The 27,325-nt window shown below is 39.8% G+C and overlaps 1 protein-coding gene across 2 annotated transcripts in view; it reads right to left on the reverse strand.

Moving 5' to 3' along the window:
* The window catches only part of cryl1 (crystallin, lambda 1), a 99,146-nt gene that overhangs the window by 35,511 nt on the left and 36,310 nt on the right, over nt 1-27,325 (reverse strand). The window contains exons 4-5 of one of the 2 annotated variants that reach the window (XM_060826710.1): nt 15,609-15,770; nt 6,497-6,691 (exon numbers count right to left, since the gene is read on the reverse strand). In XM_060826710.1, coding sequence (XP_060682693.1) covers nt 6,497-6,691; nt 15,609-15,770 — 357 coding nt within the window. The remainder of the gene's footprint in view (nt 1-6,496; nt 6,692-15,608; nt 15,771-27,325) is intronic. The other variant, XM_060826711.1, reaches the window with a different exon arrangement.

Consider the following 27,325-nt stretch of genomic DNA (forward strand, 5'->3'; position numbering starts at 1 on the left):
TACAGTGTCCTCAATTATACCCACAAACTCCTGCCATTTTTGCTCTACTGTCTTCCCCGCTAGGCTCTGCTTCCAGTCTATTTTTGTCAGTTCCTCTCTCATGCCCTCATAATTACCTTTATTTAACTGTAACACCATTACATCCGATTTTGCCTTCTCTCTTTCAAACTCCAGACTGAACTCTACCAGATTATGATCGCTACTTCCTAAGGATTCCCTTACTTTAAGATCTTTTATAAAGTCTGGTTCATTGCAAAGCACTAGGTCCAGAATAGCCTGCTCCCTTGTGGGCTCCATGACAAGCTGTTCCAAAAAGCCATCCTGTAAGCATTCCATGAATTCCCTTTCTTTGGATCCATTGGCAACATTATTTACCCAGTCCACCTGCATATTGAAGTCTCCCATGATCACTGTGACCTTGCCTTTCTGACATGCCTTCTCTATTTCCCGGTACATGTTGCGTTCCTGGTCCTGACCACTGTTAGGAGGTCTGTACACAACTCCAATTAGTAGTTTTTTTTGCCTTTGTGGGTCCTCAATTCCACCCACACAGACTCCACATCATCTGACGCTATGTCATTCAGTGCCATAGATTTAATTTTGTTCTTAAATAACAAGGCCACCCCGCCCCCTCTGCTGACCTCCCTGACTTTTCAATAAGTTGAAAATCCTTGGAGGTTTAACTGCCAGTCCTGACCCCCCTGTAACCAAGTCTCTGTGATGCCTACCACATCATAATCATTCACTGTGATCTGTGCCATTAGTTCATCTGCTTTGTTATGAATGCTACGAGCATTCAGGTAAAGTGCCTTAATGCTAAATTTATCATTAGAGATATTGGAAGTCATAAGATGTCCGAAATTATCCTTCATTTTTGCTGCATTCCCAGTCTGCCTCGAGTTTAGATCCGCCTGCACATATGCTATCCTGTTGCTTATCTTTCCAGTTAACTCCGTACTCCCCATCGCTTTCACTTTCCCTTCCCCCCAACTCAGAAGTTTAAAGTCCTATTGACCACCCTATTTATCCTCTTTGCTAGAACATTAGTACCTGATCGGTTCATTGGTACGATCCCAACGGTACAGATCCCCCCGTTCCAAAACTGATGCCAATGCCCCATGAAGTGGAATCCCTCTTTCCTACACTAATCCCTTAGCCACAAGTTTACTTGCCTAATTTTCTTGTCCCTATGCCAATTGGCACGTGGCTCGGGCAGTAATCCGGAGATTATGACCCTTGAGGACCTGTGCTTCAATTTCCTGCCTAGTGCTTCGTAATTCCCAAACAAGTCCTCCACCCTAGTCTTGCCTATGTTGTTAGTACCAACGTGGGCCACAACAACTGGATCCTCCCCCTCCCGCTCCAATATCTTTTCAAGCCGGTTGGAGATGTCCCGCACCCTGGCACCGGGCAGGCAACACACCATGCGAGACTCCCGATCCGGCTTGCAAAGGATAATGTTTTATAAGTGTGTTATTGGAACAGCATATTTTTATATAGTCAGATAGTAAGTAGTTAAGAAAAGGGGGGCTTAGATTTGAGTTATTAGAGTTAAGGAAATAAATTGTTATTTTTCTTTAAATATTGGAATTTAGAAGTTCTCTATCACTCATTTTTTTAATAGATAATGAGGCAAGGTGAGCTTTTCTGGGTATTTGGTTTAATTAACAGAGAGGTCCGTGTTGTAACAGGATTAAGTAATTAACTTGTATTTCCAGAGCAGTGATTTTTAAAAAAATCAGTTTGACAGAGAGAGAGAGCTTTCCTGGATTGGGAATAAGAATTTATTTGCATTGAGAGAGTTTTGTAAGCAATGATGAAGAGCAATAGTTTGCTTTCAGTTAGAAGGATCAGGAAATGATTTTTCTTTTGCTGAGGGGAAACACCCATGGGTTGAAAAGCCTTTTGGTTTCAGTTTTCAGAGGTCTTGGCGGAAGTTAGGTGCGTAAAACAATTTATCCTAAAGGAAGAACATAGAATAAAACAATTATGTCACAATTTCCGTCAGTGTAAGGGGTTGAATTTGAAAGTTCCAGAGAGAAATGTTTGGTTAGAACTCTAAAGGTGTTATTTCAAGCTATCTAAGCTCAATTGTGTGAATACTCAAGGAAGAAGCTATCAAATTCTCAAAGACTGGAAAATAAAAGCAATGTTAAATTACCTATAGATGTAATAGAGACTTTTCCATGTGGATTGCCACATTGGTGTGATGAACAGGCTTCAGAGTTAAGTTGATCCCAAGAGCAGTGCTGTCAAGAGTTCTCACCTCCTGACAGGGCCACCCATGATGGTAGGGTCAAAGGGGAAGAATCAAATAAAGCATAATCCAAAACAAGACTTTAACGATGATTCAGGCAGAAGATATTTGTGATATCAGTGGCTTGTTGGTGGATGAAGTTGTCAAGGACCATGTGTCTGCTGATATGCAACAGCATCCCCACGTTAAAAGATGTCCTGTCACAAGGCTTCTACCGAGAGGAATTCAACATGATCAAATATGAAGAAACCATTGACTTCAAGTTTAGGAAACACCAAGGCTGATTTGACGAAAGTTCTCGTACTTGGCAAAAGAAAATCACCAACAAGACAAAAAGGAGATTTCAACAAACAGCAAAGTTAGAGTATTAAGAGCTAAGGAAATTAAGAACCAACGGCAGACTGAGAAAGCTAAGGAGCTGTGACTCCTTGCTGACAAACACAACACATGGAGTTTCTTCACTCCTGCCAGGGCAATATGTGAACCCAACCTGCTTGGTCTCAAACCAATGTACAGCAAGTATGGTATCCTTCCTACAAACAGAGAAAACATCAGCTTTTGATGGAGGGAATACTTCAAAGAACTCCTAAAACGTGATAGAATTGTCAGTCAGGATGTATTTAAGGAAATGTCCCCAACTCCCCTTCAAAGATGATCTTGGTCTCTCACCCAGTGTGGCTGAAGTTGAAGCTGCAATTAGACACATGAGCACTAGAAAAGCTGCAGGAGTAGATGGGATTCCAGTGGAGATTTTCAAACTTGGAGGAGCAGAGCATACTCATCATCTCCCTCAACTATTCCTCAAAATGTAGGACAAAGAAGAAACCCCTGCTGACCTTAGGGATGCTGCCAATGCCATTGTCTTCAAGAAAGGAGACTGTAAGTACTATTGATGACTCTCTCTACTCTTCACTGCCATGATCACTATCTGAATCCTTACTACTCAACTCCTCCTAATCTTGGAGCAAATCCTTCTGGAAAGTCAGCATGGCTGTCAACCAAGTTGTGGAACACTGAATGTGATTTTCACTGCTCAGCAACTTCAAGCGACATACCAGTAATAATCTCAACCATTCTACATGGCCTTCATCGACCTGACCAAGAATTTTGACTCAGCCAATTGGATACTGTCAATAAAGATTCTATCAAAGGCTAGCTGTCCATTGAAATTCATCAACAATCTCCAGCCCCTCCAAAAGATGTCAGCAATGGTCCTCACCAATGGTAAAATTACAGAATCCTTTGAGGTCAAGACAGGGATCCAAGCAGGGATGTGTCGTCGTCACCTCCCCTGCCCCCCATTCCTTTTCTCCATCTTCATCATCACCATTCTTTATCTTGTCAAGAACAAGCTTTCCACTGGTGTGGACATTGTTTACAAACAATTAAAATACAAGAAGACGACAATACCCACCTCACATGTAGAACTTCAGCATTCAGTTGATAATGTTAACTGTGCTCTCTCAGAACACAATCTTCAAGCCTCACGTAATGCCTTTGCGTAGGCATATGAAAGAATTGGTCTCAGCTTCAATCTCAGACTCAAATCCTTCACCAATCTGTCCCTGGTTAAGTTCCAATCCATCCCTCCATTATGATCAATGGAGAAATCCTCCCAAACGTGGAACATCTCCCCTACCTGGGAAGCTACTTCTTATCTAAGGCCTACATAGATGCAAAGATTCAATATCACAGCCAATCTTTGTACACCTAAAGGCAATGACATGACATACATGCTGATATGAAGATCATCCTTCCGACTCTTCTACTTAGGTTGGAAACTTGGACTACATATAGATGCTACCTCAAAACCCTGAATGTTATTTGAGACAGATTCTCCACATCAGCTGGGAGGACAGATGTACTAACATCAGTGATCTTAAATCACCAGTATCAAGGCCATGACTTTGTGAAACTAATTTCGCTGGGCTGGTTACGTGCTTAGGATGTTGGAATTCTGACTGCCAAAGCAGCTCAAGGAAAGCACTCAAACAAGAGGATGACAAAGGAAGTGTTTCAAAGACTCCCTGAAGGCTTCCCTCAAGAAATGTAATATAGACATCAATGTATGGGAGACCCTCATCAGAAGAAACCAACTTGGGGAAATCTCCTGCATGAAGGGACACAATTCTTTGAGAATACCTAAAGGCAAGAGGAAGTACAGAAAAGGAACAGGAGAAACGAATGTCAATAATCTCAAGTCCATGGGGACCAATTCCACCTCTCGAAAACACCTGTAAAATATTCTGTTTTATCTTCATTTCTTTTGCGAAATACACTTGTTTAATTGTTAAAACCAAACCTGCAGCATAGAATGCTTATGTTTCAATGAAAGACCAACTTATTAAATAAAAAGAAATCCATCACGCTTACTTGTCCAGTAATAACATCGGCTGGAATGTTATTAGTAACACCAGGGTCTTAAAATAAACAGCTCGTCAGCTAGCTAACGCATTGGTTTTAATTTTACAGAACACTCTTGATTCGGGGAGGGAAGCATTTTTTTCAAAAAGGGAGGCAAAAATCTGGACATTACAGACCACTTAGCCTGGATCCCCCCATTATAAGCACCTATGAGTTCATATTGACCAGAACTTAAACCAGATCAGATATCTAAGTACTGTGTCTACAAGAACAGGTTAGGAGCGAGGAATTCCACAGTAAGTAACTACCTGCCATTTTCCCCAAGTCTTTCCAGGATCTATAAAGCACAGATCAGGAAGAAATACTCTCCACTTGCCTGGTTGGGTGCTATCCAGGACAAAACAGTTCGCTCAATTGATTAACACCCAATCCACCACCTTCAACATATTATCCTTTCAGCAGTGTACCCCTAGAAGATGCATTGTAGCACATGACCAAATCTCCTTCAACAGAACCCTCAAAGCTCACAACCTTGATCACCTAGTTGGGCAAGGGCAGATGCAGGAGTGCATCACTATTTGCAAGCTCCCCTCCAAGCTATACCTCATTCTGAGTTCAAACTATGTTGTCATTCCTTCTTTGGCACTGAGTCAAAGTTCTGGAACTCAGAATCACAGAAATATTATAGTGCAGAAGGAGGCCATTCAGCCCATCATGCCTATACAGGATCTATTCTATAGTGCCATTCTCCTGCCTTTTCCTCATATCCTTCCACACCTAATTAAATGACCATCCAATGCTGTTGAATGCCTCAACTCCCTTCCTAATAGCACTGATGAAGCTCCAAACTGCATGTTAGGAATGGGGAGAGGTCACCACCTTGAGATTAGGACTGGGGAAGAGACTAAAGCAAAGAGGTCACAGAGTTGGAACAAGGTCAGTGATTGAGTAAGACCATAATTTGGAGATCAGGCAGCAAAAGAGGAACCAATGTTAAAACAAACCTTAAGTGTTCAATGTGATTACAGGCTCCAGCAATTTTTCATTATTAAAGCTAACAATATTAAATGGGGTGACTTTAAACAAGGACTTACTATATGTCAATGTAGGGGGGATAAACTTCATAAAAAGAGCTGTCAACTACTTTGTTAAGAACATGTACATGCACTTTTCCTGTTTCAACTCAACAAAATAGATGACAGTCATTGGTTGGTTCACTTCTCAGGGCAATGCCCTGACCAGAGTCAATCTACCTGGTTTAAAATTTAAATGAAGTCTGGCAGTTAAATGAAAATGAGCATTGATGGATTCATTCTTTATATTAATATCTCTACCAATCACACTCTATTTGCCAACCAATCAGCACTTGCCTTTTGGGAAGTGGAAATGTTTGGGTCCCTGAGAATTCATATCCTTGTGAAAAATCTGGGTGAATGCGAGATGAAAAACTTCAACAAAATATTCAAGTTCTGTACTGCAAAATAAATACTTTAACTATTTATGTTTAATAGCTGCAGTTATTTTTTTTTTCCATGCCCAAACTTGCAGGATAGACAACCTGCAGTTAGCTACCTTGTAATGGGACTCCAATTACTCCAACTGGTTCTTGGAGGGTCCATGAAAGATACAAGTCTCAGAGATCCTTTCTTTGTAAGTGAGAAAATATCTGATCTCTGAAACCTGTAAGAGATTAATCTTGCCATTTTGTGGCACAATATAATAGAGCATCAACCTGCTGCGTCATTAAATGTCTGGAAAAAATATCTTAAGGTCAACATACCTAATTATTTAATATAACCAGACAGGAATTTGCCTTTAAGCCAGCACTTAAAAATTCTTAATTATGCAATAAATTGTTGAAGAAACCATACATACATTAACAAGTCTCCATGATTCTCCAATGATCGCATACTGAATTCGATTCAAGACAAATCCATCGATTTCTTTGTTCAGTTTGACTGGTGACTGGCCAATATCTTTCATAAGTGCATAGGTTTGTTCCATTACAGCAGCAAGTGTTTCAGGATGAGGAACTAGTTCAACCAGAGGAACAAAGTATGTTGGACTCACCTGAGAACATAAGCATAATTTTCTTCAAACTCTTCATATTAAAACAATGTTATATCATTGAAAATTTGCAGATGCTGGCAAGGAAACAATTGAACTAATGTCTTATAGCAGTCATTAAACATTGGGATCATGCACCCACAAAATCCCATTTTCAAAAGCTACACTTGAAAAATAGACCAAGAAATTAAAATATTGCTGATCAATGAAGGTGTATATTTCTTCAAAACAAGCTGCTGCATTCTTGAGACATGTACTTCTTTAACTTCACACCCGTAGTATAATACCTTACCTGTAGGAATATAGGTTACAGGAGGTTGTTTCTCCAACTCTTACTTCCTATAGATCAATCCATTTATTGAGGCCCTCAGAGTTTGAAAACTTTCAGAAGCTTTGCAGAAATGTTAAAGCTTTCACTTGTTCAAATGTCAGCTATAATTTTCTTGTCTTCACTCACAGGCTTGCTGGCTTAGACAGCTTTTATTGCCCATCCCTAGCTGCCCTTTACAAGGTCATGGTGAGCTGATTTCCCGAACCATTGCAGTCTATTTGGTACATTTAATTCCTCCACCACTTCACCGCACTTCGTACTACCTATGAGATGTACTGCAGAAATTCACCAAAGCTCCTTAGATAGCACCTTCCAAATCACAGCACCACTACAATCTAGAATTGCAAGGACATTAGGTACATGGGACCACTATCACCCTCAAGTTCCCTTCCAAGCCATTCATTGTCCTGACTTCAAAATACATTGCCGTTTCTTCAGTGTCACTAGGGTAAGATCCTGGAACTTTCTCCCTGCTGGCATTGTGGGCTGCAATTGTTCAATTCACTGCAATTTTCTCAATGGCAACTAGGAATGTTTAATAAATGCTGGCCCAGCCAATGATGCCCATATGCCATGTGTAAGTAAAAGAAAGTCAGTACAGTATATGGAAAATAAATACAAAGAGAATATTAAAATGAATGAGTGGGCACCATTGTCAATCAATGACTACAGTGATGATCTGACATGCAGTAGCTGGTGTGGGATAGGATGCAGGCTACACAGGTTTGAATAACTGAAGTTTAGGATGGATGGGAAACTGATTAGGTCAGCACAGATCTAGATCTGACAAAGACATGGATGACATCGGGGAGATTTTAATTACCCTTCCCACTCCCTTTGCGACATGACCATCCTTGGCCTTCACTGCTCCAATGAATCAAACTGCAAATTGGGGGGGAACAATACATCATCTTCCACTTGGGCAGCCTAAAGCCTGGAGGACTCAACATTAGTTTGTCAAAAGTCTTCATTAAAATTCCAGCACATTCTGTTCATATTTTGGTCATATCATCAGCCTATATATAACTGATATCTAACACTGCTCTATCTGTCAATTCTCCCAATCTCTTAAATCTGTTTAAGATTCCCCTCTATCCTACACTAACTTATGCAATAACCTATTCTCTTGCTTTCCCTTAGCATGCTTCCCATTTTCAGGGATTCAGTACTTTGCCAGATTCAAACACACGTTGAATCAAAGTAGATTGCTGATTTAGAGGTTGAGTGTTCACCTATTCACTGGCCTGCAATGACGAATTTACTACTTTCTATCCAATTATCTTTTGCAACCATTTATCCTATGCTGCAGGATCTTTTATTGGTAAGACTTTGTTTTATCATTTGATCAAGTTTTCTCACCTTTTCCCAGATCTATTATTCATTAGTAATTATGCCTAATGATGCACACCTCATAGCTTATCATTCTCAAATTACCTACTTGAGTTTCTTTTGAAGCTTTTCATCTTATACACAGCACGGTGTTCACGGGGAATGACATTTCATACTATATTGAAATAGAGTACTGACTAGTGTTGATGAAGAACTGTTGATGATTCTAGCAAAGTACTGACTAGTTGTCAAGTTAGATGACGGGCAACAGTTAACTATTAAGCTTTCCTTAATATGCTAGTTACAAAATCTTCGAGTAAAAAATGAGGTATTCCTGATGAAGGGCTTATGCTCGAAACGTCGAATTCTCTATTCCTGAGATGCTGTCTAACCTGCTGTGCTTTGACCAGCAACACATTTGCAGCTAGTTACAAAATCTGCCATGGTTTTTCTATTATGATCTACAGAAGGCAGATCAATAAACATATTGGGATTTCTACAGTTGCTACACTATAAGTTTATCCTTATTGAAAACATCATTCATAGGGCTCAAGCCATTTGCTAACTGTGCAAGCCTTTTACAGAAATAGGGCACATCAAAGCCATCCTACAAGATAATAGCTCAGATCATTTCTTGTTGTATATTGCACAAACTCATGAGTTTGAGACACAAGACTGCCATGTTCAATGCAGAAAAGTCTACCTGGTCTGCCTCAGGATATGCAGCAGAGTTAAAATATAATTTGAGCAACAAGTAAAGCTAACTGTTTCATGGTACCACCATGCAACAGGAACACAAGTAGCATTTGGCAAAAACAAAAGATTACATTAAGTGTAAAAGACACTGTCTACCACACAAAAGAGTAATGTGGTGTGTGAATTTTAGTGCCAATTTGACACTAACTATGTAGGAAATACATCTCAAAGGCTGGTGAATCATGTCAAACAGCATTTCCCTTCAGCTGTTACAACAAACAAGTTACTAACTGTACTCAATCAACCCATGCTCACAAAACTCAAAATCCAGTGTGCAACTTTAGATATGATGCTTTGATAGGAATATTGAAGAAATGTTGTCCAAAGTATTCTAAGAATTATGCTGACAACCAATTTGTCAATTGGGCTCGCATGCATAATGCATGAACACAGGCCCTTTTGTTTATGTGCAGAAAAAATATGTACATATATTGTGACTGTTTCAATCTAACAAAGTAGGTGACACCCACTCTCTAGTTCACTCCACAAGGCAATGACAACAAACAACCAGAATCAACCTGCCCAGTTTAAATTAAACAAAACATGGCAGTTATCTGTCCATTGTCATTCAACTAGTATATTCTCCATGACAATGCCTCTGTCACAGTCCACTTGCTAACCCGTCCAATCTGCAACCTTTCCTCATACAATATGATAAGTTGTTTCTCTTTCCATTAGTATTTTTGAATAAGTCCTGATAATGACAAGCTTTGGCAAAGGGTGTCTCTTTTCAGCAATACTCAAGTTCTACACTACCAAAAGATGATTACTTTACTTAAAATCTTTGGACAATTTTCTATATTTCTGCATTCGAAGACAATCTTACTTTTCTTTTGGCTAGAATATCTTAAAGTGAGCAATAATGGAGTTTTAAATTGTTATTTATGCAATTGGCTTTTTCATCTTTACTGATCAATGGTGGCAGCCATGTTCACTTCCTTAAAATAGATCCTATTTAACACCCTGAAATCTCTTGAATGTTCCCATTAATACTAATTAATTAATTAATGTTAAAACATTTATGTCTTTAGGTTATTTTCATTAGATTTAACTTCCATTGGGTGTCCCCTTTTAAATATTCTTCTGCATCTGGTTCATTTTAAAACTGTTCGCTTTTAAGTCTTCTGCTTTCACTTTAAATAACATAATTGCTTTTTCTTCCAATGCCACTTACTGAGGACCAGGTGAGATAATCTGTTCCAGGATACGTGAAAAAGAACAGTCACCTTCAAGCAATGAAGGTTCTTGGTGGAATCAGATTTCACTTTGCCTGAGAGGTTTCGATATCTATTTATATTGGAAAAGGGTCCATACAGCCTGATCACTCATGTAAGATAAAATCGAGCTTAGTTGATATGTTTAAAATGTTTAGGGGATCCACTCCCTCCAGTCTGTGAGGCAACTGCAGTTTAGCTAATTTAATAAGGGCTGCTTATGATGCCAAATAAAAAAGCTGAACCAGCTGTTCAGTCTCCTAAATGCTTGCTTATCGAAAATCGGGGGGAGCATCTTTATAGGGTACAACAAATGGGAGAGAATATTCATCTTAATAAGAGCTATCTGACCTAACCATGAGACCAGAAGCACCTCCCATCTTTGAAGATCTTGTTTGATTTTGTCGAATAGTTGAACAAAATTAGCCTTAAACAACTGATCAAGAACTAGAGTGATGAATATGCCCAAATACATAAAATCCCGCCATGACCACTTTGATGGGAATTGAGATTCACCCTCAAGACCTAGCACTTCATAAGACCATCCTAGGCATAGCCTCTGATTTTGCAAAATTAATCTTGTACCCGAAAACGTGCCAAATGAGCTGATACAATGTATCAGGTAGGCACTGAAACTGCTGGATTTGACAAGAAAAATCAGGACATCGTCCGCATACAACGAAACCTCACCTAATTTTGACCCCACTTCTGGAGCCGATATATTGGGATACCTACAAATGGCCTCCACCAACAGTTCAATCACCAATGTAAAAAGCAATGGCAAAAGGGGACAGCACCGTCGGCTGCTCCTAAAAATGTTAAAATTGCTTGAGCATACCCCATTGGTGATGACCACAGTGAGAGGGTCACTTTAGAGAATCTTTTATACCCATTTCATAAAGGCTTTAATAAAGCAATATCCACCTTTTCCTTTCTAAGACCCGAGAGTATCATTTTCCTCTTAATTGGTGAGTGACTCCCCTTGATGTTCCAGGTACACCATTTAATCAAGTCATTAGCCATAATCTTCTGCAGTAACATTTAGATTCCAGACAGGAGGAACTCAAATTACAAATTGCGGAGCCTTAGTGCTGCAAGATCTACCGAACATAAAAACTACATAAACTAAAACCACTACAGTTAACAAACCTACAAAGACTATATACAACAAAAAACAAAAAATAAACTGACATATAAACTGCCAATGGCACTGAATAGGGGAACACACCCCCTGCCCAAAGGAGGCATCTTCATATCCCAAAACCCAACTTTGGGGTATTTAAATACCTGAACCAGGCATAAACTGCTCATAAGTAGGCATCTAGCCACCCCAACCATTTTCTCTCCTCCTAGCTAGAGCTGCAGCACAAACACAAGCAGAAAAGAAAGAAATTACACCAAGAAACAATAATGTGCACAATGAAATTTTGAAAATAAAAGGTCAGTACCCCACCTATCCTTTGGTATAAATTAACTTACAAATTGAAAGTACACAGCCCAACTGATCCCGAGCATAGTTTAGACCAGATTGTTACCAATAAGAAACGAAGAAAAGAAAGCCCCAACTGGACTTCTTCGCTTTTTAAAGAAAAGTAGAGACATACCCAAACAACGCTACTATTTGTACATAGTAAATTGTTCAGATTACGTTAATTTGCCTACAAAGTCTCTTGCCTTCTCAGACGTGTCAAAGAGATGTACAGATCCATCTAAGGTGATCAGAAGCACTGTCAAATACCTCAGAGTACTGGATCCCGAGCTCTCTCAGTCTTTTCTTGATGCCCTCAGAGAATTTTATTTTCTGATCACTGCTGCTGAGAAGTCCTGGAAGAACTTGTTCTTAGAGCCCTCACAAACTAGAGCCTTCGGAGCCTTCCCCTGGATTCTAGAAGCTTCCACAATTCTATCCTCATCTCTATAGTAATGAAACCGCACCAAGACAGGATGAGGATATTGGTCCAGACCTGATCTCTGTGCTGTGACCCAGTGAGCCCTCAATCTTCAAGCTTCTCATTCCAGCCTTCAAGTTAAGGAACTTCGGCAACCAGTCCTTAATAAATTCCACTGGTTGCGTATTTTCCTTACCCTCCGGTAAGTTGATGATCCAAGTGTTTTTTCTCCTGCTCCCGTTCTTGAGGTCATCAACCTAGTCAAGCAAATTATGGACCTTCATCTCCAGGGCCTGGATCCTATCCTTGGAAGAATCAGTATCAGAGTCCACTACTGTCATCTTGTGTTCTACTTCATCCAGCCTCTTCTCGAGATCTCCCAGCTGCTGTTCATGCTTCTGCAGCATGATAAAGATCGGGGCCAGCTTCTCCTCTACCTGCTTCCCCAACATCTCGTGAGATTTTGCAAGTTCCTTTATCAGGACCTGGTAGGACATCGAGTCTGAGGATCCTGCAGGCTGGGCAGTTGGCCCAGCTTCAGATGTACCTCCTCCCTTCTTCGGCAAAGCAGGTCAGTGAAAACCAAGGTAAATTGCTCTCTGACAGTTTCCTGGGACTCCACGACCTTTCCAGAGTGCCAGGATATCACCGTGGTCCGAGTAGAGTGGGTTAAGGTTTTGTCCTGCCTGCACTGCGGGGCGGAGTTCTGCAATGCGATCTTCCTAGATCGCCGCCATCTTGGATCCCTTTTATAAATCTTTGAAGAATATTGGATGTTTGTTTTGTACGTAAGGACTTTTTGTATTTGTTGACAAGATATGGCTATCCATGGTTAAATTTAATTACCTATCCCTAATTGCCCTTGAGAAGGTGATGGTGCGCTTCTTTCTTGAACCACTGTAGTACATGTAGTGATGCCCACAAGATGTTAGGAGGAGAGCTCAGGGATTTTAGCCCAGTGATAGTGAAGGAATGGTGCTTTAGTTATTAATATTGAATATAAGAACATGGAATCATGCTAAACTTTAATGATTGATATACTGATGATCCTGATAAATGGGGTGATACAGTTTGGAAGAAATAATAAGACAAGGGAGTACTGAAGAAATGGCAGGACACTAGCAAGTTCAAAGGAACAGAGGGAACATGGAGCATTTGTCCACAGATCCCTTCACGTGGCAGGGCAGATTAATAGGGTAACTAAGAAGGCATGTAGGACACCTTATCAGTTGAGGCACAGATTGTAAAAGCAAGGAGGTTATGATGGAGCTATACATAACTTGGGTTGCACCACAGCTGGAGTACTGTATGCAGTTCTGGTCATTACACCATATGAAGTGTGTGATTGCACTGGAGAGGGTGCGGAAGGGTTTCATCAAGATGTTGCCTGGCAGAGAACATTTCAGCTTTGTAGAGGCTAGATAAGTTTGGGTTGTTTTCTTGGAGCAGAGAAGATTGAAGGTGGTCCTGATTGAGGTGCAAAGGGTTACGAAGGGCATCGATAGGGTGGGTAGAGTGCAACTATTACCTTTAGGCAAAGGGTCACGAACAATGGAATAAACTTTGAAGTGAAAGGCAGGAAGTTTAGAAGGAATTTAGAAAGAACATATTTACCACCCAGAGGGTGGAGGAGGTCTGGAATGCATAGCTTGGGAGGGTAGTTGAGGTAGGAAAAAGTGATGAATACTTGTAGTGTCATAATATTCAAGGCCATGAGCCTAGTGTAAGAAAGTGAGACGAGTGTAGGCAGCAGTGTATTTTGGCATTACAGGCTAGATAGACTGATGGACTTCTTCTGTACTGTATAGAACATAGAACATTACAGCGCAGTACAGGCCCTTCAACCCTTGATGTTGCGCCAACCTGCGGAACCAATCTGAAGCCTATCTATCTTTCACCATTCCATTGTCATCCATATATTTATCTAATGATCATTTAAATGCCCTGAAAGTTGACGAGTCCACTAGAGTCATAGAGATGTACGGCATGGAAACAGTACTGTTGCAGGCAGCGCATTCCACACCCCTACTACTCTCTGAGTAAAGAAATAACCTCTGATATCGGTCCTATATCTATCACCCCTCAATTTATAGCTGTGTCCCCTTGTGCTAGCCATCACCATCTGAGGAAAAAGGCTCTCATTGTCCACCCTATCTAACACTCTGATTATCTAATATGTCTCAATTAAGTCACCTCACAACCTTCTTTTCTCTAACTAAAATAGCCTCAAGTCCCTCAGCCTTTTCTCATAAGACCTGCCCTCTATCCCAGGTAACATCCTAGTAAATCTCCTCTGAACCCTTTCCAAAGCTTCCATACCCTTTCTATAATGCAGTGACCAGAACTGTAAACAATACTTCAAGTGTGGCCGCACTAGAGTTTTGTGCAGTTGCAGCATGACCTTGTGGCTCCAAAATTTCAACCCTCTACCAATAAAAGCTTAACGCACCGTATGCCTTCTTAACAACCCCATCAATCTGGTTCAGGAATCTATGTACATGGACACTGAGATCTCTCTACTCTTCTACACTACTAGAAGTGTAGAAGAGCAGAAATCTTTATTCCTGTTACTCCTTCCAAAGTGAATCACCTCACACTTTTCCACATTAAACTCCATGTGCCACCTCTCAGTCCAGCACTGCAGCTTATCTATGTCCATCTATCACCTGCAACATCCTTTGGCACTATCCACAACTCCACCGACCTTAGTGTCATCCACAAATTTACTGAACCATCCTGCTATGCCCTCATCTAGATAATTTATAAAAATGACAAACAACAGTAGCCCCAAAACAGATCCTTGTGGTACACCACTAGTAACTGAACTCCAGGATGAACATTTCCCGTTTACCACACCCTCTATCTTTCAGCTAGCCAATTCCTGATCCAATTTCTGTATGATTCTATTCTATGACTAGTTAAGCTTTGGTAGGTTTATTATGTAATTTCACATGTGCTACTTGGTGTTTTTTTTTAAAGTCTATTCATGTTTTTAAAATGAAAAATAAACCTTTTTTTAAAATTTACAATAGGAACAAGGATTTCACTTCCACAAAAATTCTCACCAAAGCGATTTATTGAGTTTCAACTCAGCACTCTGTGATCAAAACCTTGATATTCATCATTTTAGGTGCTATTATTCATTTAATGGCTTACATACACAAGATAAAGATCTTCAACTGGTCTTTAATTATCAAATTGGAAATTTGAAAGAATTTAATAATAAACTGATTTTGCTTTGCATTGCTTTTTTTCCATGTACTCCTAAATGCTTAGTCCTAATAAGCATATCCAAACGTTCAGTTTGCAATTATTCATTGTATACTTGCAACCAATTTAAACCTTAGAACAGCTAGGTACAAACGCTAATTATCACTGCTGTGTAGTGCATAGATACTTACAGGATGCGCCACAATGCATTGCTTCACATGCTTAAGACCACTGAACAACTTTGAAGGTAAAAGACAAGAGGTAGAACTGCTGAGAATCACGCTGTCATTCATAAGCTTATCTAGGTCTTGAAAAACCTTCCTCTTCAGTTCCAAATTCTCAGGAACACATTCCTGCATCATACAAAGATATGAAACATAATCAACATCATTCCTGATTCTGCACGTGGCAGCTATTTGAACTAGAAAGTTGTACTGTGCAATAATCTAATGAACACTTAGTGCAACCAATATGAAGAATAAATTCTGGAAGCCATCCTGAATCAGTAGAAAAATCAGATTTGTACTCCTTCAAAAACAAATTTACCGTCTGAAGCAGAAGGTACTTTCAAAAGAAAAGCAGGGAATTCTTTAGATGTTTGTTAGAAGGTAGCAAATCAGGGACTTTGCCCTTGGAGACTTACCTGGCTCATTACGTCTTATAGGCCAAGAATTACAAAGCTGGATATTTTTGATCGGCAATCAGGCTGGTTCACCAACCAGACTGTCACTGATTGAGGACACCATGTTCTGTGACTGTCCATGAAACTACCTTCAGCAGCAACAGAAGACATTCTCCTAAAGTGTTCCAGGTTGCAGTTCATAGCTGCATTAAAAAGGTCTTTAATGCTACCATTGCCAAAACAAATAATTACATTGTCTTCACAATGGACCAATGAGTGGAAGAAACAGTAGTGACCCACTTATTCTGGCATTAGGGGACAAACCAGAAGGTTTAGTTACCAGAAAGGTACATCTTCACTTTACAACCTTTTGCAATTAAGAAACAGATGTATTTCTTTAATGAAATGTATAATCTTCCGTTTTATCAATATTACATTCCATGTTGTTTCATGCCCGTGCAATAAATCAGTCTGAATCCTTCTAAATTACATTTTCATCTCACCACACATTCCTACTTAGCTTTGTGTTATCTGCAAATTAAGAAGTAATACATTTGTTCCCAAACTCCCATATTGTGAACAGCTGGGGTTCAAGTACTGATCGTTGCGGCCCACCACCAGTCATAGCCTGCCAAACAGAAAATAAACTGTTCATTTTTACTCATTATTTTCTAGAACATAAAAATACAAATAGGAGCAGAAGCAGGGCTAGTCAGCCACTCAAGTCAGCCCCGCCATATAACAAGATCAATGCTGATCTGCCACAGGCCCTCAACTCCTCTTTCAGGCCAGCTCAACTTAGTTATTAACTCGCTGGTATTTCAAAATTCTTCCTCCCACCTCTATAAGTGCTTTCAGTGATCTAACCTCCACAACCCTGGTGTAAAGAATTCTAGACATTCACTATCCTCTGGGTGAAGAAATTTCTTCACATCTGTTTTACATGAGGGTGCCCCCTCATTCTGTAGCTATGCTCCCTAGATCAAGACTCACCTCAGTAGTTGAAACATCTTTTTAACATCTACCCTGCCTATATAATGAGGTATCGAAAGACATGGAACTATTATTTAAAACATGGAACCAAGAACTGGGGTTAGAAATCTCTTTACAAATGAGGACAAATAAGAAAATAAGAGGACACGTGAGAAAATGCCAGAAAGATCTCTATTTGTAATAGAACTCAAGCTATTCAATTAAAGATACTCCACAGGACTCATATAGCACCTAAACGACTCACAGAATTTAAGGTAGGAGCATCCCTAATGTGTCCTAATTTCAAAATAGAACATGGCGCTCTCATGCATAATCTATGGACATGCCATAAAATCTGCAGGTATTGAGACAGAGTGGCGAATGCCTTGACAGAGATCTTGGGTACAGAGATTAGATTGGATCCAGTATCTCTACTCTTGGGCTTTTCAGATTTTCCATCCCTGGACGTGCATGAGAAGAAACTATTTTCCATTCTCTCCTTTTGTGCAAGGAAAAATATTTTAGTGAACTAGGCAGCTGAAGGCCCTCCAGGACTTTCTAACTGGCACAGGTTAATCAGGGAATATATTCCCCTGGACTTCCTCATAAATATGGTGCACCAAAAAACTGAATTATTCTATGGCAGCCCTTTTTGAACTATATCGACACAGATATTTCAGTAATATTGTCAAGGGCTTTTGTCTAACTGTGGTAACGGTACTGGCTGGTCTGGGGACCCCTGGGAGGGGGAATCCCATATAAATACGGGCTTTATTATGACTTGATGTAAATCTATTTTGAGCATGTACTTAGTTATTTAATTATTCTGTTGTTTATCGCTAGTAATGTATGATATCCTATTTTATGTTTTGGTTATTTGTAGGATAGATCAGTAGTTAGTTGGGTTTTTCTTTTTTTCTGTTTCGGTTATTATTTATTTCTTTTTCTTATTTATTTAATTTTAATACTTGTTTGTATTACTTCCGTAATTTTGTAAAAAAAACTTTAACAATTTCCTTTTTTCAATAAAAATATCTATTAAAAAAATCTACCCTGCCAAGCTCCCTCAGATTCTTACATGTTTCAATAAAATCACATCTCATTCTTCTAAACTCTAATGAAGAAAGATGTACTTGTTTAGCCATTCTCTTCGGTCAACTTTTAATCCCAGCAATCAATGAATCTCTTTTGAACAGCCTCAAATGTCAGTCTATCCTTTTCTAAATATAGGGACCAAAACCTATAAACAGTATTTTGGTGCAGCCTCATGTCCCTATTTTTAAATTCCAACCCCCTCACATTATTGGCCACATTTCCATTTGCCTTATTTATGTGCTGCACCTGCATGCTAACATTTTGTGTTGCACACACAAGACACCCAGATTTCTTTACATTGCACTTATTTGGAGTCTCTCTTCATTTAAATAATAGCCAGCCTTTTGATATTTTTTCTGCCACAGTGCATGACCTCACACTTTCCTCCCATAAACTTCATCTGCTAAGACTTTTTCCATTTACCCAAGCTATCTCTAGCCCCTCGCAGATTCCTGTGCCCTTTTAATTGTGGAACCCAGTACCCTTATCAGTTTCTATAATGGAAAACTAATTTGTGAGTGGGTTGCCAGGGAAGTTCTGTACTACCTGCCTGTTTCTCTTGGAGAGTCTGGCAGTCACCCCCTTCTTTCCTTTGTCCAGGCTCTTAAGTTGTGGTGTAACCACTCTGGCACATCCACTAAGCTGACAGTTATGTGGATAATCTGTTCTCAAATTGGCAGATGTGTCGCAGCGTCTTCAGTCGTTGTCAAGCTCTGAAACCTGAAGCTCAAGTTTTTGCTGGAAGCACTTCCAACACATACGGTCCTCTAGAAGCATGGTAGGTTCCTTGACTTCCTACATATTATAGGCCGTGGATTCCACTCAACTGACCTGTGCTGCTATGTCTTAAATTTGAACTTATTTACTTGGTCTTAAACATATTTCCCTTATGCTAACTTTACTCTACTTCCCTTACCATTCTTTGCTTACTTATATTAATTTATTAGGTCGGCTGCGTAACTTTTACACTTTCCTATTATTTCTCAGTTAATCCCTCTTCCAAAAATAAATTTGCTAAATCATGAACCAATCATTTCCCCAACAGCAGTTTCCTGATCTTGCGGCTGTTAATCTATGCCTCCTCTCTCGCTAGTGGGGCCCCAGTCCTACAAGCCCAATATATTCTCTTGCTGTCTCCTCTCTCGCTGTTGTGTTGAAGCTAAATGTGCTGGGCCCCTGGCCCTGGGCCTTGGTATATCTATTTGCTGCCTCCTTTCTTGCTGCTGTGTTGAAGCTGAATACCTTGGAAGCCTCCTCTCAATGAGAGTAAACATCAATGAAATTCATTATCATGTCCTGTATTCTACTATAGCCTTTGGCCATCTGAGAAGCAGTGTGTTTGATGACTAGGACCTCAAATCTGAAATCAAATTCATCTTTTACAGTGAAGCAGTGTTATCCATCCTTCATGTTTGAGTGGAAGGCATGAAAATATACAGATATCCCTAATGTCTACAGGAAATATTACCAGAGATGCCTCTGCAAAACTGAAAATCTAGGAGCAGAATTGGTGCTCCAATATCCCTAACTCTTCTCAGACCAACATCCCCTGAACTGGTGTGAACTATTTTAAGCACCTTCAACACACTCTTGGGAGGCTCAACACAAAAAAAGGAAGAAGCAGATGAAAATCTGAGCATCCAACCACTCAATTTATCAGACATCACCTCAGGATACATAACTTCACATTGTACGAAAATCATCCTCAGTCTGGTGGAATGGTTGCAGAAGAAGAGAATTACATTCATGCCCAGACCCAGAGTAAATATTGTTGGTTTCTGCATCTTTACCCCATTATGCTATGTGAACTATGTTGAAACTTGGACACATTAGTACTTGTGGAGAAATTATTGGAGTTTGGGATGTCCTGTGATACAAGTATTTCCAAGATAGCAAAACCCCTGTAATAAGTGAAGAGGTATGTTGTTGGCAGTGATTCTGGGGTCATGGAAATACAAGGCCAGGCACAGGTTAATACAAGATCGCTCATCTTTAGACTTACTGTCATACCAAAGTATTCAGAGTACTGCCTTTGGTATCCAGGAATCCTCCATGTGAACCACATGACCAGCACAGCAAAACTGAGCTAGAAGAAGCATGTTCTCAATTTCATATATATTGTACTTTGCAAAATTTTGGTCTTAGGGATTCTCCTGCTACCTTATATTGTAAAACAATCTTAGACAGTGAAGATATAATGCTTCCCATTGCTTAATGGATGCCAATAGGTTGTGCACCTTTCACACCCATAAATCAATAATGTAAGAACCGTTGCCTGCCAAACTCTAATCTTTGATTTGAAAGAAACATCATTCTCTTTTCCAAAATTTGTGAGTGAGCCTGCCAAAGACTGACTTTGCTTTCATCAGACAAAGATTGACTTTGTCATCCAATATTGTGCCTTTACAGAAAGAGAGGTGTATTATTAATAGTGACTGTGGGGTCTTGAAGCACATGGATGGGGCAAGTGGATACAAGATGTCTGCTTTCAGACTTATTATCAGGCCATAATGTACCAAGGCTAGGGCCAAGTAATAAACAAACAACTTAATGTCCTCCTGTCTTTGTGCTATGAGATTGCAGACATCCGTGAACAAGAGTTCACTCAGTAGCTGTTCATTAACCTTTGTACAAGTTTTGTGCTTTTGCAAGTTGAAGAGGTTGCAGTTCGTCCTGAATTGAATGTGTACTTGTGTATCAAGATCTTTGAATGCATACTGGAGCATGGTTCAGAAGCACATGGCAAAGAGTTAGAACCAATGCAGAACCTGGCTTGGAGCAAAAGTGATAGGGGAGACATCTGGTGACATATCACCTTCTATTATGCTGGCCATCACGTCACTGTGAAACCAGGGAATGCACTGATCATTATCAAAGAACCATGTTTGCAGAGAACCTTTCACAGACCTTCCCAGTTTTCAGTGTTAAATGTCTTGATCTGGTCAATGAACATGACTTAGAGATACTGGTTGTGGAGCTTTTCTTGAATTTGACTTACCTCAAAGATCACGTCTACGTTCCCCAACCTACATGGAAGCCACAGAGTGATTCTGGGTACACATAATGAGGTGAGTGACAATCTGGTTGAGAATAACTTTTACAAGAATGTTTGCTTCCGCAAAAAGAATTGATATTCCACAATGATTGTCACAGATTACTTACTCTTTCTTTGTTTGTAACGATGCCTTTTAGAGACATCCTCATAGTCTTGCAGGGGCACAGTCACCTGATTTCAGATTGGACAGAAGATACAATTGAATTTTGAGCATTAATATAAGAGGGAAGGTAGCTCAGGCAATGGCATGTAGTGGTTCAGAGGTGGCATATCAGGAGAGAGGGAAGTACATGCCAATTCCAAACTCATAGGGCTGAGGCTGAACTCTTCCACACTTCGGTGCAAAAAGAGATTACAGATGGTAAGTAACATCTTCAAAGATCGAGTCTATTTGCTGCATTAATCTGTTCAAAGTGTTCATCTGTTCAACCAGTGTCCTGATGAATCAAATAACTTGGGTTATAAGATTTGTAAAAGGGGTGGGCAAATGGAAGGCCTCCTTGTAGGTTTGCTGCTGAGCCTGCCCATCATTAACAGGTCAAGGTGGTGACCCATAGATAAGACCATGATATCTCACTGAATGCTCTTCTTCTGTGTTATGCCTGGCTGGCCCTTAACAGGGAATATGTTGTGTGCAACGAAATGTCTGGTACCTTCAACTGGTGAGCACTGCAGGGCTTATATGCATCACATATTACAATGGCCTTTGAAAGGCTGTCACTTATTTAGTTAGTTAATTTGTTTTATGGGTTACTCAAAACTGTGCACATGATAATGATGCAAAACATAGAAGGCAGTAATGGCCAAATTGGTTCAGAAGAGACACAAACAGAACACGTCTAATTAATTTCCATTCAGAGCTCAATTTATTTTTCCATTCACTTATGGAATATGGACATTCCAGCCAGCATTTCTCATCCGTCGCCACCTGCCCTTGAGGTGACGGTGAGCTGCATTGTTGAATTGCTGCAGTACATGTGCTGTGAGTAGACCCATAAAGCTGTCAGGGAGGGAATTCCAGGATTTTGACTCAGCAACAGTGAAGAAACGGCAATATATTTCCAAGTCAGGATGTGAGTGGCTTGAAGGGGAAGTTATAGATTGCTGTGTTCCTATGTACCTGCTGTTCTTGTTTTTAAGATGGAAGCGATTGTTAGTTTAGAAGGTACTATCTGTGGACCCTTGGTGAATCTCTGCAGTGCATTTCACAGATGGCACACTCTGCTGCTACTAAGCACCAGTGGTGGAGGCATTCGATGCTTATGGATATATCAATCATGTGGTCTGCTTTGTCGTAGGTATCAAACTGGGTGTTTTTGGAGTTGTACTCATCCAGGCAAGTGGGATTTATTCTAGCACATTCCTGACTTGTGTTGCGAATGCTTGAGGACATGAGGAATTTGTTCCTCACCATGGAAACCCCATCTCTGACCTGCTTTTATAGCCACAGTAGTTATATGGCTTGCCCAATTCATGTTCTGGTCAATGGTAATTCCCATGATGTTGAAGGTGGAAGATTTAATACCATTGAATATCAAGGAACAATACTTAAATTCTCGATTTGTTGGAGATGGTCACACTCTGGCACTTATGTGATGCAAATGTTATTTGCAAAATGTCAGGCCAAACCAGGATAATGTCCAGGTCATGCTGCATTTGGTCAGAAACTGCTTCAGTACTTTAGGAGTCATGAATGGTGTTAAACATTACGCAATCATTAGTGATCACCCCCACTTCTGACTTTACGATGGAAGGAAAGTCATTGACATAATAGCTGAAGATGGTTGGTCCTACGATATTAACCCGAGGAACTCCTACAGAAATGTCCTGGAATGGAGATGACTGACCTCCAACAACCATCATCATCTTCCTTTCTGCTATGTATGATTCCAACAAGTAGAAATTCCCCCACCCCCAATTCCCAGTGACTCCTTGACGTCACACTCAGTCAAATGTGGCTTTGATGTGAAGGGCAATCACATTCAGTTCACGTCTGAAATTCAGTTCCTTTATTCATATTTGAACCAAGGCTGTATTAGGTCAGAAGCTGGGTGGTCCTGGCTTAATGCGTCACAGTATCAGTGAGCAGGTCATTGCTAAGCAAGTGCTGCTTCATAGCACCAAATTTCAGATTAGTTCATGAAATCTGAATTTGGAAGCTGCGATGAGTAGCATTATAGTAAAAGAGAATATAGTTAAGTGAACAGGTGAATTTTTAATTGCTTTTTGTAAGATGGTGCACTCAAATTGTTATATCCAAAGCAGCATCTCCGATATCTCAATTGGTGGCCCATTTATTGGAACAGAGTTACATGGACCAACATAGTTCTAGGTTTAGCTCTGGATCAGATCATTTCAGCCAGGAAAGATGAAATTCTACATTTCATTTAAAGACTCTGCATTGTGGTGAGATGGAGGTTATGAAACACTTTGGGTTTCCTGCTCCAAACTGTGATCTGTGACCAGTTCAGATAAGTTTAGTATTCCCTACTAAATAGGTAGCAAAGTGCTGCAGGGCAACTGCTGAGTGAAAAAAAGGAGGTAGGAATTAACTCATATAGAAGCTTTAGAGTTGAAGTAGCAAGAAAGACTGGACAACTTAGGGAATTTATTTCTTTGTTTATTGAAGAGAACCTACAAATATTAAATGAGAGATATTCATTGACTTACTGAAGGATACACAGTAACAAGGGAACAGTGGTTTAACTGGGAGACAATTTGATGATCAAACTTCAGAATGAGGTGAAAGTACTGTGTAACTATTGTTGAAGTCCACAAGAGCGATTGGTCAATTTGTAATTGCAGCTTCATGACAAGTGAATAATAATTATTCAGGTACCATTTTAAGTTCAATACTGAGGCAAACGCTACATTTCCATTTATATTAACTGATGCAGAGTCAAATATTAACTGTATCAAAGCCTGAACTTCTCAAACCTCTCTTTCTGACTATAACTCCTTATGCCTGATAAAATGCCAGTAAATATATATATTGCGTTTCTTGTACTGTCATAATCAGTAGCAGCAGGCCATATTCATAAGTTGTAAAACTTAGCTGACCCAGTGTGAAATCTTCTGGACCTGTCTATTTTAAAATAAGATGCTGCAAAGGCAAGCCATAGCAGTTGTATTACTTGTTTATGTGAATTCAAGTACTGTCACATTGTCTCAATAGGACAAAAAGTCACATTCCAGACTAAGAATATGTCAATAGCCAGTCATGGAGTGTATATAAAGCCTGGGGGTTTGGGGTTCTGGTGAGGTGTTGAATGTACAGAGGAGCTGCTGGCACAATCTTTACAGCAGGACTGTAACAATATTAAAATAGCTCTGAATACAAATTGTGATGAGGAGATAAAGCAACGACAAAATGATAAGTCATGTTGATTGAGTGGGCAACAAGGTGGCAGATAAAGCATAAGGGGGGCAAGTGAGAGTTACTCACTTTGTTTGTAAGAAGAGAAGCAGTTTTTTTTAAAAATGATATGAAACTTGCAAGTGTTAATGACAAGGAAAAATCAAGTGTAGTCACACAAGGAACACAAACTTAGCATGCAGGTGCGGCACACAACTGGGAAGGTAAATGTCATTTTGCCTTTCCTTTCTAGGGGATTGGAGAACAAGAATAAGGAAGTGTTGCTCCAATTGTAAAGGACTTTGGGAAAAGCGCACTTGCAGATCTGAGTACTGAGTACATACATTGGAGGAGATTTACCAAAGGTTCACTAGATTAGTTCCTGGGATGAAAGGGCTGTCCTATTATAAGAGACTGAATGAGTAGATCTGGAATTCACCGAAATATACAAGATTGTGAAGAAGGGTAGTTTTTTTTCCTATTCTTAATGGAATTAGGATGTTGCTGGCTAGGCCAGCATTTACTGTCCAACCATAATTGCCCAGAGAATAACCACATTGCTGTGGGTCTGGAGTCACATGTAGGCCAGATCAAGCAAGGATGACAGCTTCCTTCCCTAGGGAACCAGATGAGTTTTTCTGACAATTGACAAGAGATTCACGATCATCATTAGGTTCTTAATTCCAGATTTTTTATTGAATTCAAATTCCACCACCTACCATTGCAGGATTTGAACCCAGGTCTCCAGATTAAAAGACCACTGATTGTAGAACTAGGCAGTTGCCTATTCATAGTAAAAGAGTTATTTCTCCTCTTCGGGGGGTCTTGAAAGACAGGCTGGGTTTTTTTTGGAGCAGGGAAGGCTTAGCGGGGGACCTGAATGAGCTGTACAAAATTATGAGGGCCATAGATAGGACTTTTTTTTCCCATTGTAGAAGGTTCAATAACTAGAGGGCATAAATTAAAATAAGGGCAATAGGCTTTGATGGAATTTGAGGAAAAGATTTTTTGGGCCAGTCTGGAATTCTGCCTGAAAAAGGTGATAGAAGTGAGAAAGATCACAACATTTCAGTAATATTTATTTGAATACTTGAAATGCCATAGCACACAAGACAACAGGTTTAGTACTGTGAAATACAACTAAAGTAGATTGGTGCTTGATGACTCGTGCAGGCCCAATGGGCTGAAGTGTCTCTTCCATCTCTATGAATTTGGAGGCAAGTTATGAAGTCGATCATTTAGGATTGAGATGGGAAGAAATTAATTTTTCATGTGGCTGTGAACCTTTGAAATTCTTTCCTCCAGGGGTTTGTGAATGCCTCACCATTGAGCATAATCAAGACAGAGATCAGCAATTTAATGGATATGAGGAGTGACAAGAAAATGGACTTCAGACAGAAGAATATTGATAAATGTGATCATACTGAAAGGCAGAGAAATTAAGAAATATAAGTAGGTGCAGATCACTTATGTTTAATGCAGCAGAAAATGACGTCAGATTTTATTTTGAAGATAACTGCTTGGTTACCAGCCGCAAAGCCTTAATGTATTATTTTTGCTGAGAAAATCTGAAACTATAGTGAAGAGCTAAGAAACTTTCCCAAGCAGCCTTGTGATTCAGAAGTTAATGAAAACCAGTGTTATAAATACATCGAAAGCATAATTGAGTACTGGCAGTCCGACAGGGGTAAACTAAGGTTCACCTGGTAAAATGTTGTGCTTCAAAGTGAGTAGAAGTTGTGGTTCACCTGGTACCGAAAGTGTAGCTTGAGAAATGAGACAACGATGTAACAAGGCAAAACATTTATATTACACCATTGTTAACCACGAAATGAGCTCTCTATAAATCACATTCTGTGGTTTGTACTCCATTAACAATTGTCTGTAAATCAAACAAGGTCACATGCTCATTAATTTTGTTTTTTTTTCTTTCTCACTTCTTGCAGGATAGTGCCTCATGGCTGCATAAAAAATATTGGCCAGATTTTAAGTTTCTCAAAATATTTTGCTAATTGAAACTGAATGGTATCTAATAGTTGAGACTGTAAACAAGCGTGCAAATAGACACAACAAATAAGGAAATGCTGTCTTTGGTACTAAGTGAAACAAAAGCTTTTGCAAAAGCAAAACATGGCCCATCTCAGAAGTTGTCCAAATTTTCCTTCCATTTTAATCAGTACTGTTGGGAAAGCCAATTGTTTTAGTTGCTTTTTTCCACAAAACTACAAGTATGAGCAGACCACTTTCATCATAGTTTTCTGCCAAGTACAGTACTCCTGGATGTATACTTGATTGGAACTGGAATATGATCAATGAAATTGTTGGCAAGAAATTAAACTGTAAGAATTCCAGCTTTGCATGGATCGATAGACATGAAGAACCACAGTACTCTAAGCCAGTATTAGGAATGCAACGCCATTGTTAAAAAGTTGCCTCAAAGCCTATTACATGTACGGACCATGATTTCCATTTGCAGAAATACTTGCCAATCACATTCTGGACATGGTGAGGACTCCAAAACAGGCAGTCAACATTATTAAAAGGAAAGGGTAAGAGTACACAAGAACATTAAAGAAGAATACACAAACACCAAGTGTCACTACATTTGGGAAAGTTCTATCTGTCTTGAGAAGGATAGGTCTGGCCTCAGTGCTGCGGAACACTGCAAGACTGCTCCTTATCTGTTTCTCATGGAAAGATTTGCAAAGAAAAGCACATTTGACTACAAGTGCATGAAAAGGTAGTCAGCATGTAGCATCCTCAAGCCCAGCAAGAAAAGGAGAGGGTGTCATGTGGTTCTGTGAGCAGA

Source organism: Hemiscyllium ocellatum, chromosome 6 (genome assembly GCF_020745735.1).
Source record: "Hemiscyllium ocellatum isolate sHemOce1 chromosome 6, sHemOce1.pat.X.cur, whole genome shotgun sequence".
Taxonomy (NCBI): Eukaryota; Metazoa; Chordata; class Chondrichthyes; order Orectolobiformes; family Hemiscylliidae; genus Hemiscyllium; species Hemiscyllium ocellatum.